This window comes from Lissotriton helveticus, chromosome 8 (assembly GCF_964261635.1).
Source record: "Lissotriton helveticus chromosome 8, aLisHel1.1, whole genome shotgun sequence".
NCBI lineage: Eukaryota > Metazoa > Chordata > Amphibia > Caudata > Salamandridae > Lissotriton > Lissotriton helveticus.
In genome coordinates, this window is record NC_136069.1 from 70844623 (window position 1) to 70862389 (window position 17767).

The 17767-nt window shown below is 42.4% G+C and overlaps 1 protein-coding gene across 1 annotated transcript in view; it reads left to right on the forward strand.

Annotated features, from left to right (window-relative positions):
• Positions 1-17002, forward strand: part of GPR156 (G protein-coupled receptor 156) — a 97346-nt gene extending 80344 nt beyond the window's left edge. Inside the window, exons 7-9 of the mRNA XM_078658854.1 lie at positions 2918-3154; positions 9054-9215; positions 15596-17002. Coding sequence (XP_078514980.1) covers positions 2918-3154; positions 9054-9215; positions 15596-17002 — 1806 coding nt within the window. The remainder of the gene's footprint in view (positions 1-2917; positions 3155-9053; positions 9216-15595) is intronic.
• Positions 17003-17767: the final 765 nt, after the last annotated feature.

A 17767-nucleotide genomic window follows, 5' to 3' on the forward strand; every position in this document is an offset into this window, starting at 1 on the left:
TACAAAGCTACAGTTCGGTATTCTGTTTGACCCCTTCCATGCTGATGACGGCCCCCAGCCGACATGCATCACGGTGGGCGTGTGCTGATGACGGCTGGGGGCCGTCATGAACTCGCCCACTCATTAAAACGGCCGCACAGGTGCATAATCGCGGCCGCGCCCAAGGGGTTAAGGTAGTAGTGACCATTCATATTGCATCCTTTATGAAATGTGACCTTAGTAGCCTTACACAGCTCTTTGTTTTGTGGCATTTCACCTTTCTGTAGAGAGTCCAAGAAAGAAACTTGTGGTTTCTTTTCAGAAACTCCACTCAAGAAGTGTCCAACTCATCAGATTCGCTGTGATGCCAATGAAAAATGACAACACCAATCACTGCCATGGCAAATGCATTGCATTTTTATTTTAGCCAGGTGTTGTCTAATGTTTGTGATTGTCCCTACTGTGGAGTCCCTCATGGGGACTTAAGGGCCCGATGTAGGTAAATGGCATTTACCGATTCGTAAATACCGAATTTTACCGATTCGGTATTTACAAATCGGTAAATGCCATGTAGGTATATTTACCGAATATTTTACCGAATCTGTAACATTCGGTAATTACCGAATCAGTATTTACTGATTCAGTAATTGCCATTGATTCCTATGGGCCATGAGGCCCATAGGAACCAATGTCAATTACCGAATCGGTAAATACAGATTCGGTAAAATTACCGATTTTACAAGGGGGACAGGGTGTCACTTTGACACCCTGTTGCACCACTGATTCAGGCTTGTGTGCCATGTGACACACACACATGCCCTCAGGGCATGCATGTGTGCCACATGGCACAGGTGTACATGCACAGATGTGCATGTACACAGAAATTCGTTATTTACCATGCAATAGTATTACATGGTAAATAACGAATTCTTAGGGGCCTGTGGCACTGTTTCCAGTGCCACCTACATATAGATTGGCCCATTCGGTAAATTTACTGATTCTGTAAAATACATGCCCCCTACATCTCACTCACCAAATACCGGTCGGTAACGGCCGAAATCGGCCGTTACCGACCGGTATTTGGTGACCTACATCTTGGTGTTGCTGCAACCCCTAACACCTGTGTCAGTATAGTGAGTGGGATGCATGTTCAGAAGTTGTGGATCTAAGTGCACTCTGCTTTGTCTGTGTCCCTTAGAGTTTTGTCCAAGTGACATCCGCTGAATGTTGGCTTTCCCCGGGGTGAGCCCTCTGGCATGGTTGGGTCAGGTGCACCTACAACACTCTTGTCATGTGAAGTTGTGAATTGTGTGCTCTGAGGTTCTGGGTTTCCATACAGAGGAGACCAGTGTCTGATTGTGTATCTTTTACTGACTTTGAATGTATTAGTCAGTAGAATAATATCTGATGTCAGAGTCTTATCTTATGAGGGCAGTTCTGCCCCAACAGCTACCTAACTGCAGTGTGTGAAAATTGTGATCCAGTGTTACAGTCTGAGGTGCTGTGGACTGTAGTATGTGTGTGTGTGTCTCATGATTCATCTGGTGGGCTCTTAGTTAGAGTATTTTCTACTGTTTGCGAGCTGTCTTACTAGAAGCTGCCCCTTACAACATCTTGAAAACTCATGTGTGTGGGTGGCCAATAGGATCCATGTGGAGAGTGTGTGTGTTGTCTCAGGCAGTGGTTCTTAATATTTTGGCTTCTTTGGACCCCCAAGAAGTCATTACTGGAATCAGAGGACCCCCACCGAGTCAAAATTGGAAGCCAAGGACCCCCAGCCTAAGTCAGTCCTATGATTTGGACCTCAAAACAATACACAAAAGTACAAAAACAATTATATACCAGATATCAAATATTGTAAACCTTTGTATAAAATTCACAATCTAATATATAAAAAGTTTTCAAGTTTATTAACTTTAATTGATTCATTTTAATATTATTTTTGTGAAAGAGTCGAGGGCCCCCTAATGTTGGCCACGTGGACCCCCAAGGGTCCTCAGACAGCAGGGTAAGAACCATTGGACTAAGTCAGTTGCAGGGTCTCTTGACCTAACTGTTGTCTCACTTTGCAGACAAACAACTACTGGTTGAGGATTTCCCCTTGGAGCCCCATGTGGTGTAGGGGGTGTGGGATGCGGAGTTTATTTCTTGAGTCCATCCTGAAGGGCATGAAAAGCTCCTCACTCAATGAACACATTTGTGTAGGAGTGCCTGAGTTTAACTGGCTTTAAACTGATGCTTGGGCCTCTCTCCCCAATACATCTTACATCCTTTCTAGTGGCCTGAAAAGCCTTTCGTTTATGTTGTCCTTGTGATCTCAAGCCAGGGAAGAGCAACATTATTTAATTAAAATGAATTCCAAATGTTTTGAGTGCAGCACATATCAGGCCCACCTTGTCTCCACCCAACTTCAGTATCACCGCCACTGTTCCATGTCGATGGGTGGCTGGATGGATGGATGGATGCAACTCCCTAACACATAAGATGAATGTCATGGGCCTTTTTCTGATGATGAGTTCATCTGCCGATTTGACGACTCTCCCACCTGAGAGAACAAATCAGGCCACCCATTTAACAAACTCTATGACTGCAAAAAAAGCATTGCTCCATGGTGGGTTTGTGAAGATTATTTAAAGAAAGACTTGTGGTAGCTCAGAGTGAGATTACGTCAGCGAAGTTTTCTCTAGCTCACAGAGGTTTTGTTGAGAACATAGTCCATAAAGCCCTACTCTACTGCTCTACTCAATGTACTAATGGTGAGTTCATCACCCAGATAGGCACAATATCTTCAGTAATATTTATTTTTAATGCCAGGATAGTCTAGCTTACAGAGAAAGCTCAAAAGCATCAGGATTGGGGGCTTGCTTAAATAATGACACTATAGAATCCACTGTTATGTTGTTGTTGTTATTGACTTGTGCTTCATCTTTCTGTACAGGGCACTGTTCTAATATACGGCACTTACCTGGCTGGCCTGACTGAGAACGTCAGCTCCCCACCAGTGAACCAATCCTTGACAATTATGGTTGGTGTAAACCTAGTGATCCTTATCGCCGGGGTGGTCCTTCTGGTGACACGTTTCTTCTACGCCTGGTCCAACCTGGTGTTCGGGCTGACTTCGGGTGGGATCTTCCTCTGCACGACCACCGTCAATTGCTTCATTTTTGTTCCGCAGGTAATCGACGAATCAATGAATTGAACCAGATTTAGCTATACCACAGCAAAATAAGAGATCTAAATTTACCCATGGGCCTCAGAAATTAGGAAACAAAGCTGGACTTAGCCATGGCCCTTAAAAATAGGAACAGCGACAAGGAGTAAGGCATGTTGATCCAGACTTAGTCGTACTCCGGAGAAATAAAGAAACAGATCGGATTATGCCATTGTCCTAAGAAATAATGAAACAGTGACAGACTTAGACACAGACCAGCAAATAAGGGAACACAGACAACTTTCGCTTTGCCCCTGACAAATTATGTAATCGCTCCAGATTTAGACAGAGCATAGCTTAGAGGATACAAACAGGTCCATGGCTGGCACGCTCCCTTGACAAAAGTGTGACAATACGGTTCGCACATCACTAAGCTTCTATGGAGCCACTAAATGATGCCCAATAAATTCACTGAGGAGGTATCTCAGGATGATTTGTAATGTATGGCATGCAAAGACAAAAATTGTGTGCATGAGTTTGAGTCACAAAATTGTCTCATTTCACAAATAGTGCTTACCTAAAATTTCATATGGCTGGAACATGTAGACCTATTGATGTGGGCGTCCATTACCACTCCTTTGACATCACATCTTTTGATAAAGGATCCATAACTAAATACAATAAGGTACAGGAAACCTGCAGGAAATTTTAGATAGAGACCCCTCCCCAAGAAAATCAAGAGCGCCGCTGATCTTCAGCGTAGAGCCCGCCCAGATAGACAAGATGTTGTGGGCCAGGACCTAAGGATGAGGCATGCGACTAGTGGTTCTAGTGGGCAAGTGGCTTTTAAAGCAAATAGGGATGCCCCCCACTCTGAATTTTAGAGAGGCGTAAACAGTATTGTTTTCTCTCTCCTTTTGTTATAGTCATTAGTGAAAAATCAAACTCTATATAAAAACAAATTGATGCACCGTATACAAATCCCTGTACCCGGTGTGACTGCAGAACCTCCCACGAATGACTCGTCATGTTGCACCAGTCATTAGCTAAGCCACTTATAACCCCCTCTCCCTATACTGCTGTGGAGGCAATAGTGATTGAGTCAGGGACCACCTGCAGAATCACATCAAACAACAGTGTCCATTGGTTTATCTAGATTCCATGTGTTACATAACCTGATGAAGGCCATGTCAACTGAAGCCGGTGAACCAATCACATGCAGCCCTCAAAGAAACATCTTTTATGTGTATTATGAGTAAGAGATGCTACTAGAAAATACTCTTATATTTTCCACATTGAAATGAGGTTTGAATATATCAATTTGCTTTAGGTAATGCAACATAATTATAACTTGTTTTACTAAACCAAACTCCTGCCAGTTCTCAGCCCAGTAAATAACAAATGTTACTATTACCCAATTTATAGCATTCAATTTACCCACCTCGAAAGGGTGGAAGGTTGAGATTTTCTTGCTGGTACTTGAACTTGTGACACCCAGAACACTACTGTGCAGATTTATTAAATTATGGTGCAGCGAAGCGCAGCAGCTGCAAATGCTGGCTGCGTGAGAAGGAGAGAGCAGGAGAGTGCCATATTTACAGAACTATGGGCCCGATGTAGGTAAATTAGATTTACAGATTCATAAATACCGAATTTTACCGATTCGGTATTCATGAATCGGTAAATCTAATGTAGGTAATTATTCTGTAACAAATACCGAATCGGTAGGATTCAGTATTTACCGATTCTGTAATTACCGAATCAATATTTGTCATTGATTCCTATGGGCCTTGAAGCCCATAGGAATCAATGGCAAATACCGATTCGGTAATTACCGAATCGGTAAAATTACTGATTTGACAAGGGGGACAGGGTGTCACTTTGACACCCTGTTGCACCCCTGTTTCTGGCTTGTGTGCCATGTGGCACACATACATGCCTAAGGGCATGTATGTGTGCCACATGGCACAGGTGTACATGCACAGATGTGCATGTACACTAGAATTCGTTACTTACCATGCAATAGTATTACATGGTAAATAACGAATCGGTAATGGCCTGTGGCACTGTTTTCAGTGCCACCTACATCTGTATTTACCGATTCGGTAAATTTTCCGATTCGGTATTTTACAGAATCGGTAAATTTACTGAATCGGTAAATATACCGATTCTGTATATTTTAAGGCCCCTACATCTCCATTAGCAAATACCGGTGGGTAACGGCCGAAATCGGCCGTTACCGACCGGTATTTGCCAACCTACATCTGGCCCTTGGCCACCTTCCTCCCCTCTTTCTAGCACTGGTTCAGAAATGTGCTGCCACACGACATGCACACACCTTTGCACCATAGTGCAAGGGTGTCTGCATGAGTCTAGCATAGGTTTTGCACTGGAAGGATACCCTTCCAGTAAAAAATACTATGTTTAAACTAACCTTAAAACTTTTACCACCTTTTATGTGTGCTGTACAGTGCAACACAAATGCAAAGTCGGAAAAGTGCCCGGTTGAAATGGGCGCTTTTGTATGACGCAAAACCCTGTCTACTTTTTTCCGTAAATAGGGTTTTGTGTCAGAAACCTTTGGTCGTTGCATATGGACACCCATGCACCACCCATGGAACGCCCCCGTGGCAATAAGTAATGAAAAACCTGCTACTTTCAAGTGATTTTCCAGCGCTAAACAAGTTTTGCACTGGAAAGTAAATTAGTAAATAAAGATTTTGCATTGATCTGCGTCACTTTTGTGATGCAAACACAGTGCTAAATTTTAGTAAATATACCCCACCATTTGTTTCTGTCAAAAGTTTCGCACAGTGAGCCTTCCTCTCAATTTGTGTGCTTTCACTACACACAGCGTAAGCTGTCTTTCACAGCCACCGTTGCTTACTGCAAAACCAACAGTTGATGGACAGAATGCAGAACAATGTCCTACATTCACCCCAGTACAGAGATCTGGGCCTAAATCCATCGGTTTTTTTGCACTCCACACCACCCCAGTTCAGACATGGCCATATGCAAATCAGCCTTGACCCTGTGCCTCATGGCAACAGTCCAGCCCGAATTGCCAAGCCATGTCTTTCCTGGACCGGAATCAAGCATCCTAGGACCGGTTTCTGGCTATCAGCCGTCTTCAGCCAGGATAGCTTGACTCCAGGGGTGTGGAGAGCATGGGACTCACGTTTGAGCATACCCTTCCCACTCGGGGTGACAAATGCAAAACCAACAGTTGATGGACAGAATGCAGAACAATGTCATACATTCACCCCAGTACAGAGATCTGGGCCTAAATCCATCGTTTTTTTGCACTCCACACCACCCCAGTTCAGACATGGCCATATGCAAATCAGCCTTGACCCTGTGCCTCATGGCAACAGTCCAGCCCGAACTGCCAAGCCATGTCTTTCCTGGACCAAAATCAAGCATCCTAGGACCGGTTTCTGGCTATCAGCCGTCTTCAGCCAGGATAGCTTGACTCCAGGGGTGTGGAGAGCATGGGACTCACGTCTGAGCATACCCATCCCAATCAGGGTGACAAATGCTAAATTTTAGTAAATATACCCCACCATTTGTTTCTGTCAAACTTTCCGCACAGTGAGCCATCCTCTCAATTTGTGTGCTCTCACTACACACAGCGTAAGCTGTCTGTCACAGCCACCGTTGCTTACAACACTACTCATAGTGGGCTTTAGGTCATTTCTTCTTTACCTTGCTTTTGATTGGCTGAGTTGTATCCACCCAATGCTATTGTCATGGAACTATTTTTTCTTTTCTATTTTTGCTATCACTTCCTATTTAGCACGTCATGTGAGAGTATATTCTGCTTTTTTCTCACTAGTTCGCTTTTCCATGCTCCCCTCTTCCTCAACTTCTCTGTTTTCCCACCTGAGGCTCATTGTCAGGCTCTCTGTCCCCTCAACTGCTTCTCTACCCTATCCCGCTTCTATCCCTTCCTTATTCGTCTCTCGCCTCCATGGCCTTTTTCTCCCTTTCCCCACCCCTGTCCCGGGATAGCCCCCTCCCACTGTTCACTCTTATTGGCTCTGCCAGTGCTGGATGCTTTTAAAAGTGCTCCAATAGTGGCCCCTGTCCATCTTCACGAGGAAAGAAAGTGTACTTTCTATACATTGAAGATGGCGGCCACGTCACTTTCACACCTGAAGGCCACCTATGCATAGCAAATCACATACTTCCAAGATGGCCACCATGTTGTGTTACAAACATTGCCATCATGTCACACTATGTGGCAGCCATCTTAAAAACATGGAAATATATTTTTTATACTTTTAAGGTCACGCCTGCATTGCATTAAGCAACGTTGTGTCATGCAACGGGGTGGCTGTCTTGAAAGTATAGCAAACAGACGTTCAAGAAGGGCTTGTCTCAATTATTGGCTTTGCCAGTGCTTGCCCATTTTAAAAGCAAACAGCATAGGAAAATCCAATATGGCGACCATAATGCATTGCCTAAGCAGGACCAATTTGCCAATGCTTGTTTGCTTGGCATAGGGCTAAACTTACATCTTTGACTGCCTTTTGCAGCATTGTGTTGCTTGTTTCAAACAAATGATATGGTGTGATATCTTTAAAAAAAAACGAGCATCTCTCCAACAGTGGACAAGAAGGGAAGGAACAATGTCAGGTTTTCAGGGTATATACATGAAATACATTTGCATACAATGAATCTAAATGAGATTAATTTACATATTAAGTGTATAGCCTAGCTTTGACCCCTGGCAACCAAGGGTGAACACCCTAACACAAACATCTTCAAACTTTTTAATGACACACCGCCAAAACCCCCATATAAAATAATTTCATCAGTCCCATGCTCCCTAAAATTACAAATCCATTTTCTCACACTTATTCTACTAAATGTCATATACTTGCAAGCAAGATAAAGGATTGTTATGGGCCTTGAAAGATGGCACTCTAGTAAATATAAACAAATCTGATTTACAGTAATGCATTTGCAGTTAATCCTACTTGATAGAAAGCAGGCAAACATTTCAAATGATATCACAGGATTGAGGGATACATTAAAAGATTTGTCCAAAGCAATGTTCTTTCGTACTTATTTTACAATAAATCCCATATGTGAAATTGAAAAAATAACATAAACCAATGAGTCATAAATGTGTAAGGAATTTTAGAGTTTGTCAAACAAGTTTTTCATCCTTGCCTTTTATTTTCTCATATTTCCATCCAGCTGGTAACTGGCCCTTTGTCAAGCCTGTCACCGCCCGCCATTCCTGTTTTTTTGGACAAATGCACTTTGCATTCTGGAATTTTTGAGCCATCTTTACAATACTAAATATAAAACTGCTAGTCACAAAATACAACGTGCTGCTACTAAAAATAAAATGGGACTAGCAGCTCAAGACATATTCAACAATGTGAACGTTGCAGTAATGTTCAATTATCCATTTTAAAAGTACAGCTAAATACATGATTATCAACATACTATTGGCAGACCTGTCACCCTATAAGTATCCACAGTGTGACAATCAGAAACGAGAAGGTGCTACGTTGGCCATTATTCCCCCCTGTGCAACCTACTCCCTGCCTGACAAAAGACTTGCTGATGGCCCTCTACAAGTAGCTCTTTCCTTTCACTAAATCACAGTGCTGCTTTTCATCTGTTTTTGTCTGTGCTCCATAAGGCATACTAAATCCTCATCTTGGCCATTTAGTATACCTCCAGGCATTAATTCACAACAGTTTCAAGACCTTTGCCCTAAATCAATGTTGCCCAAATTCTTTTATTTTTTAATATATTCACCAAGCTTATCTTCATTATCTGAAATTTCTGAATGTAAGGTAATAGCCTTGTCCATTTTAAAGCTTTTAAAGTAAATAAAACACAGTTTTATACTCTTTATGATGAGTGTAGTCTGGGTTATGACATGTGTGCTTGTTATTTGCAGCTCATGCAGTGGAGGCAGTTTGAGGAGGAACACAACCACAGCATTGGGCAAATGGCCAAGTTCTTCAACAGCCCCAGCAAGAGCTTCCGCTCCATGTACAGCGAAGAGCAGATTTACCAACTTCTGGGAGAGAATAACTCAATGAAACGACTGCTGACTGAGGTACGTGGGTCGCCGGGTGTAGGGTGTCGGGACCAGTGCTCAATGAAATGACTACTGACCGAGGTACGTGGGTCGCCGGGTGTAGGGTGTCGGAACCGGTGCTCTATGCGGACTTACTCAAGGAAACATTTATAGTTATGGCGTACAGAGACTGCAAGGCACATTTGCTGTTCCCATCTACTGAGAGGGACTGACGGCCTATCAAGAAAGATCAAGGTTTACCCCGGCATGATGACAGCCAATATATGCACTGGCTTGTCAGAAAATCTCTACCAGGCCACCTCTGCTTGGATAACAATGCCTTCTGTTCACTGGCTTTTTTCTACAAATACTACATTTCTAGTAGCTTCTTCTACACTGATGTGCATTATCGGCACCTTGCATTCTCTCAAACATCACCTTTATTTCTTTTAAGTTTGAAGAAACCTGGATCTTTGATTGTTCCCTCCGTAAAACGTGTGGTTCATGTGCCTCACCAAGTTAGTAGAATTTGCCTATTCTTTATTTATCTTGAGACATAGCCTCCACTATTGGGCATCATACCCTAGATGAACGGCCATCTTTGTTTTGAGAAGCAGCAATAGTACCATAATCAAATTTGTGATGGCGTTAAAGTCAAGTAAAAGTGTTGCTTAAGGGGGGAAGGTGTTTATTGCTTTGGTATCTCTTGGCCCGATTCACAGAACTAACTTAAGACAAAATCCTAAACTTACTACCATTTTCGTATTCACAGAAGACACTTACTCATTTCGGTATTCACAGAAGTTAGGAGTCCTAACTTTAGGACTCCTAAATGCCTTCTGTGAATACCGAAAGTCTTAAAGTTAGGATTTTTCAAAGTTTAGTAGTAGTTAAGTTAGGACTCCTAACTTTAGGTCTCCTAAATGCCTTCTGTGAATACCGAAAGTCTTAAAATTAGGATTTATGTCAATTTAATAGTCGTAAAGTTAGGACTCCTAACTTTAGGACTCCTAAATGCCTTCTGTGAATACCGAAGGTCATAAAATTGTGATTTTTCTCAGTTTAGAAGTAGTATAGTTGAGAAAAATCCTAATTTTAAGACTTTCGGTATTCACAGAAGGCATTTAGGAGTCCAAAAGTTAGGAGTCCTATCTTTACTACTACTAAACTGAGAAAAATTCTTATTTTAAGACTTTCGGTATTCACAGAAGGCATTTAGGAGTCCAAAAGTTAGGAGTCCTATCTTTACTACTACTAAACTGAGAAAAATTCTTATTTTAAGACTTTCGGTATTCACAGAAGGCATTTAGGAGTCCTAAAGTTAGGAGTCCTAACTTTACTACTACTAAATTGAGAAAAATCCTAATTTTAAGACTTTCGGTATTCACAGAAGGCATTTAGGAGTCCTAAGGTTAGGAGTCCTATCTTTACTATTACTAAACTGAGAAAAATCCTTATTTTAAGACTTTCGGTATTCACAGAAGGCATTTATGAGTCCTAAAGTTAGGAGTCCTAACTTTACTACTACTAAATCGAGAAAAATCCTAATTTTAAGACTTTCGGCATTCACAGACGGCATTTAGGAGTCCTAAAGTTAGGAGTCCTAACTTTACTACTACTAAATCGAGAAAAATCCTAATTTTAAGACTTTTGGTATTCACAGAAGGCATTTAGGAATCCTAAAGTTAGGACTCCTAACTTCTGTGAATACCGAAATGAGTAAGTGCCTTCTGTGAATACCAAAATGAGTAAGTGTCTTCTGTGATTACCAAAATGATAGTAAGTCTAGGATTTTGTCTTAAGTTAGTTCTGTGAATCGGGCCCCATGTGTCTACAATTAGTCACCTACAGGTCATGTGGTGAAGGAGTTCTTTGAACCCATGGATGGAAGAGAATAACATTTCCAAACTTCAGAACTCAGCTCAGGAAAACCAGGTTTAATTCTGGGATTTTACAACATTGAAGGATGCTCAAACGTTGGTGTGTATCCATGACGCAAACATTGTACTGTGGCCAACAAATTAGTTAAACTCACTAGTCACATTAAGAGTATTTGAGAGATTGTCTTTCAGCAATTTTCTCATTAACTTTGAAAAAGGTCTGCATAAGGAGACTCTAAAGATATATAAAGAACACTTTCAAACCAAAATTAGGCATGAGTGGAATGTAATTCTTCAGAAGAATCTACAAGATTGCAAAATAGTCTATAAGATTGCAAAATAGTGAATACTTTATTCCATTATGCGTCAGCAAAAACATATTTTTGCAGAAATTCTGTTTCACAAATAAAAATGTGTAGGGATTGTATTGTATTTATATAGTGCTTACTATCCCCGACAAGGCATTGCAGTATTTCACTAATTTTACTAAACATAAAGGGCGCGAAATGTTAGTTTTGTGTAAATCTTCTAGTACAATACATGAGGAAACTGTAACGGTTTCACTTACTATGCTAGGAAAATAATCTACGTAGCTGCATTTTGCTTTCATAATAATTGAAATAAACCCCAAGAAGGTTTCACCTTTTTTTACGGCTGACACGAAAACTAGTATGATTTTATGCTTAGTGCTTAATGTTATGCTTAATTTAATCACTGTATTTTACAAAGTTTCTTTCTAGTTTTACCTCCACCCATAGTTAAAAAAAATGATTTGCAAATTGCATGGAATAAAATGTTTACAAAATTTCATGAAGTCGGCAAAAGTAATTCCCTAAATCATTCCTTAACCAAATTATCCAGATCGAAACTATTATTTCAGTTTAAATTTCAGTTTTAAAGAAGCCGTATCAAAAAATCAATGATGAAAGTGTGTCAACAAATTACAATCATGAATGAATTTACAGATAATAATTTATGTTTAAATTTCGTATATTTCCTTCTAATTTCAGTTCCTCAAATTATTTCTGAATAGAACACGTACTGATTATGCTTTAGGTGCACCATATAAAACAAACCTTGACAATCTGCAATGTTTTCGAAATATGGAATTGTAAATAGCTGACCTCTTTGCTGTGGTTGTTCACAGCTACCAGCCTTCCGTTCCCTCCCCCAATATCAACAGCTTTTTATCAGACTTTATAAGGTGTTTTATACTAAGAGCTGTGTGTCACAAATAAGACACATTGAAATTAATGTATATAGATGCATTTAACTATTGGAGAAATGCAGTCCAACCTGTAGGGTGCAATAATGAATTTTGAAAGCTCAGCAGGGCTAACGTCTGGTACAAAGACGTTAGGAGACTTCTCGGTGGAATATTTTTGTTGTGCTCTAAGGTAGGGTCACATGCTTTCAAAATTCCTTGGGGGTGTACTCCCACTCTGCACCCCCACTGCCAGGCACCTGCAGGGGGACAGACTACCCTGCTATGCCAGTTTGGTACAGCCTGGAGCAGGTACTTTATTTTTTCAGGGGTGCTTTTGATTCTGAGTATGATGGTTTTAAAAATTTTAACCGAATAAAGCAAATTTCGAATTTGAAATTTGATTCTGAGTATGGCCCTGAAGAGCATCAACTGAAAAATCCAATGTATGTTTGTGAAGTCTTTATATCACACAACTCTATAACTCAAACAAACTTGTAAGAGGAATAAAAAACTGTGGATACTACAGGCATCATGAAGCAAACATCTGCTCAAGTAGCAGTGTCAGAAAAAGAGGCATATGAGGAGTGAGGAACAAGATATATGTGGAAGAAGAGGGTCTAAGGGAAGGAACAGCTTATCAGTAATGGAGATGAGATGGGGTGAATGAAGGGAGTGCAGGACCAAGAAACTAAGTGAAAAGATGCTAAAGAAGCTAGTGGGCAAATTAAGAAAACAAGTGCGTTAAGCAAGCAAATTACAATATTTAAATTCAACGCTTTGTGGCTTTCTGAGCAGCTAATTGATGACCATGAAAACTTAAAAGCTAGCCGATCATAGAACATTGCCAGGTCATGAAGCTTTTATGAAAGTTGCAAAGATTCTTTGTCAATCTGAGGCTCAGAGGAAGAAAGTTCAAGAGAGGAGAAACATAGGCAAATTCCAAATTCCTCTCCAGATGTGGGACACAAAAGCAGCAGTAGTGGTGAAGTAGATACCATAGAGAGATTTAAGACAGGAATTTGAGTGTGAAAGGGGCAATAAACCAGGCAGAGGTATTACCTGATGGTGAAGGGGCAGGAATTGATATCTAGCAATAACAAAATGGAAATTACAAAGAAAGTGCCTAAGAAGCTCAAGGGTGGTGAAGGTCACTGTCAACAGTCATAGAAATTCAGATCCAGCCTAATGAATCGCGCCTTTCACAAATGGACTAGAAGGAGGGTGAGGCCACCCATGCCCAGGGACTGGAGTCTTTCTTGCAGTAACTCTTGCAGGAGATTCTCAATAAGAAATACAGCAAATCATTGGCACAAATTCTCTTTCTAAGGGATAGTGGCAGAAGAATTCAATCTGCCTCTTTGTAGTGAGATATTTCTCAAAAACTGTGCAGAATTTCATCACCTTGGGTAGGAGTGTATAATAAGTGATTCATCAATGTGTGCACTGAACAAAACCTATTATAGTGCACACACGTACATCCTTCTAACCATGCTCTCGGCATAGTTAGGAATATGAAGGCAAGACTAATATTTACAAAGTCATTGATGGCGTATGAGACAAGGGCCAGAACCAGTGGCGGCTTGCAGAGGTAACGCTGTGGGGCAGTGAGGCGGGGCAGGGGCGGGGCTGGGAGGGGGGTAGTGGAGTTCGTCATACGACAGCAAAGGTGAACGTAATTAAATAAATATCTGCCGTCGTATCCCGGACTCCACTACGCCCCACCCAGCCCCACCCCTTCCTCACCGCCCCCACAGCGTTACCTCTGTGAGCCGCCACTGGCCAGAACGCATACAGTGAATTAGAGGAGCAGGCCATTTTAATATGATTTACGTGTAGATTGCTGAATATATTTATGAAATGATTTATATTTGGGGGATGGTGGTAAATCTGTTGGTTTGGTGGAGTTATTTACTCCTGCCATACCGACAGTCTACCACGGTCTGGGGGCCATTTTGCAGGTTGGCATTAAAGGGCAATGAAAACTGTCTTTCGTTAGCCCCATTTAAATTGGGTGGCCAGTTGAATCACCAAACCTCCAATAGCCATTATCCCGTTGGGCCGTCAGAGGAGTATGTCAGCGAAGGAGATTGAGTAGTCTCCGTTGCTGGAATATTTGAGATCTATCAGGTGAGTGAACAGTAAGTTTTGTGTAGTGAGTCCTCCATCTACCCAGGGCCAGCCTTAGGCATGTGCAAGCTGTGCACCTGCACAGGGCCGCCAAACCCCAGGGGCCGCCACGCCAATATATATCCTTAATATAATAATCCTCTGAGGATGGATACATATTTGCGTGGCGGCCCCAGTGGCAGGGATTTGGCGGTCTCCGGCTCTCTTCCACTTCCAAACACCCTGACCCCCTTCCTGAGCTCCAGGGGACTCCGCCTTGCCTGGACCCCCTCTTCCGGGCCCCCTATCTACGATCCCTGCCCAGGGCCGCCATGAGCCTAGAGCCGCCCCTGATCTACCCCAAACTCTAAATCAGCCCCTTCATGTATATGTCTCTGATAAGCCAAGTTCTGTAACCGAGGGTACTGGAATTGGACTGTTGTTCACAGAGTGATCCCAGCAGTGCAACAGTGGAGCAAAACTAGAGTTCTTTGCCAATGGGATTTAAAGATGACAAAAGAGACCAATTCTGGAATTCTACATTTGTGCCTCTGGTGTATGCGAAGTTCTAAAACTTCTATACTAACAATGCAGTTCCCCTCCATATGCCAGAGTCAGAAAAGTAAGACAGAGACCTCCAAGGAGAGAGAGTCCAGAACTGGCCCAGAAGCTATGTGAAATAATGCCTAGAAAAGGCCATGGCACCCCTCTTACAGCACTATACCTTAGTATCAGGCTTTTCCACAGTTTCCGTGCTACCACCCACAAAGAGTCTGAGCGTGCTAAGCTAGAAAGAAGGTGAGCTATGTATCTCTTCCTAGTTTTGGTAGCACTGACAACATGTGCCCACCTTCAATAACCCACCTCCACCTGTATTAATTGCATGATGCTTGTTTCTTCCACTTTTCTGCAAAACTAGCCATACACAATAGAATGTTGAGCAACCATACATTGTTAATTTGTAGTGTCTGATTCGCTATGGTCCTGGTTAAGAATTATGCAATAGGATAGTCAATTATTTTACCAAACAGCATGAGTCTTCAAGGTGCTGTGTCTTGTGAACAAATTACAATGATAAGATGTAAGAGAAAAATAAGATAAGAAGTCATGTCAGATATGTGAACAACTTTACTGTGGCAACTCAATGTGATCTGGATTGGTTGGAAGGTCTCGCTGTCAAGGGCTTACACTCCTCATGCTTTTCTTTAATATTTATATTTTCACAGAAAGATGCAGTGATAGAAAGTCTACAAGAGCAGGTGAACAATGCCAAAGAAAAGCTCTACAGGCTGATGTCTACGGATTGTGATGACCAGCACCTTGGCACAAACCCTTCGTCTACTGCAATCCCAGCTTTTGCTCACAGCCCAGAGGGGGAAGCGGACAATGTTGGCCACAGCATGACCACTGCAGATTCATGGCCAGAGCTGGCAATACGTGTGGACCAAAGACAAGAGGTGCTTAGTGTTGATGTCCTGATACAGAACCAGGTGTCCACATCTGGTCATCAGAAGAACAGCAACAATAAGGATCCTTTGGAAAAGCTGAATCTTGACAGTGCGTCATCAGGAAATAAAGACACCGAGGCTGTGCTTGGTGGATCTGTAACCGCGCCTGCATGCACCACTAAAAAGGATGGTAAAGAGAGGTGGACTAATTCAAGTGAAGGCAGCTCTGGGTTTGAAGATCAGCAATCAAGCGTTGACCATTCAACAACTCCTGAGAATAATGTTTCACTGAAGCCAAGTCTGCCCTTGACGTTAGGAGGAACCACAGAGCAATCGTCACCCAGGGTGAACTACGTGAGCAGCGAGAAGCTGCAGGAAATTCTGAAAGAGCTAAGCATAGACACGGTGGGGATCCGAAACCTGAAGTTGCCCGACAGGCCACGGCGTGCTAGCCAAGGCATGCAGCACGAGGTCAACGTGAGGTCACCGGAGCCCTTCAGGAATGTCAGTCTCAGCCTTTCTCCCTACATGATGAGAAGGAGGAGGGGCCAAACCTACTCTTCCAAAATCCTTCCATCATCATCATACCACCTGGGGCCACTGCCCTCACATGTCCTGTGCATGATGAGCAAGAGGGCCGGTGTGGCATGCAATGGGCTCAGGCCTCACACTGAAGAGGAGCTACCTCCCATCAACGAAGGCCATGAGCGCGAGGTGCATCCTCGCAGCAAGTCGATGCGGCCTGCCTTCAAGCGAGACCTCAGTCTGCAGGCTGAGGACCATCAGACTTCACCTGAAAATCCAGGAGATGTAAAACAATTTGGAGTAAATAATAATCATCACTTTCTTAAGAGAAGGAGGAGCCGTCCAACAGAACAGTTTGCCCTGAGCCCGCTGAACAGACCTAGGCGCGAAGCAGCAAACAACGAGACTGTGGATGAACCCAGGAAACGTTACACCCAGGAGTCCTTAGATTCAGATTCCAGCAGCTCAGAGGAATATTTCTGCTGCTGCCACAGGCCATTTTGTGAGATCTGCTTTGAGAATCCCTATGACTCTAGTGACAGTGGCACATCTGGAACAGATGGTGAGACTTTTGGCAACGCAGAGCATTGGGTGAAAATGCGTGCTGGTGCCCAGGCAGTGGTTAACTTCAAGGAGGACCTCCAGCCCACGTTTGTGTGAGCAGAACTGCCCTGTTGTGAAAACACGAACACTTGACAAGGCACGAGGCACTTTCAAGTACGAATCGGGAGGACATTCAGACTCTTCGCTCTGTGCCACCATGAAGACAGCGGAGGACAAAGCTCTGGTCTATAGAGAATGTATGACGTTACAAGGCATATATTTAAAACGCATCCCTATACAACACAGTTTTTACATCACAACATCTTTTACAACGCACTCCATTACATCGTATTGTTTTAAATTACATTTACAACGCATTCCATTACTTTGCATTATACCTTTACAATAGATACCATTACAACGCAAACCACTACATTGCAATTAAGGTAAGTGTTGGATAGTGTAGGGGCAAAAATTACTATTCTAACTATAGGGGGTGCAACAGTAGGGAAAGTGTTGGATAGTGTATGGGTACTATGTGTTGTAATGGTATGCGTTGTAGTGACATGCGATGTAGTGTCAGGCGATGTAGTGTCATGTAATGTAGTGTCATGCGTTGTAATGCACGCATTGCAGTGACATGCATTTTAAAGGATGTTGCGATGTAATGACTGCATTGTAAGTGTAGCGCGATGTAATGGTTGCGTTGTAAAGGATGTTTCCCGTCTTTAGAGGACCACACTTCCTGAGGTCTTGTAACTAGGCCTGGAATCTCAAAACAAATGTTATTGGATTTATCCTAATGTGTGAATTCCCTGAAATGGTATGATTCAAGAACAACAAACCCCATCTCACACTTGTATGTAAGTTTTATTCTAACAG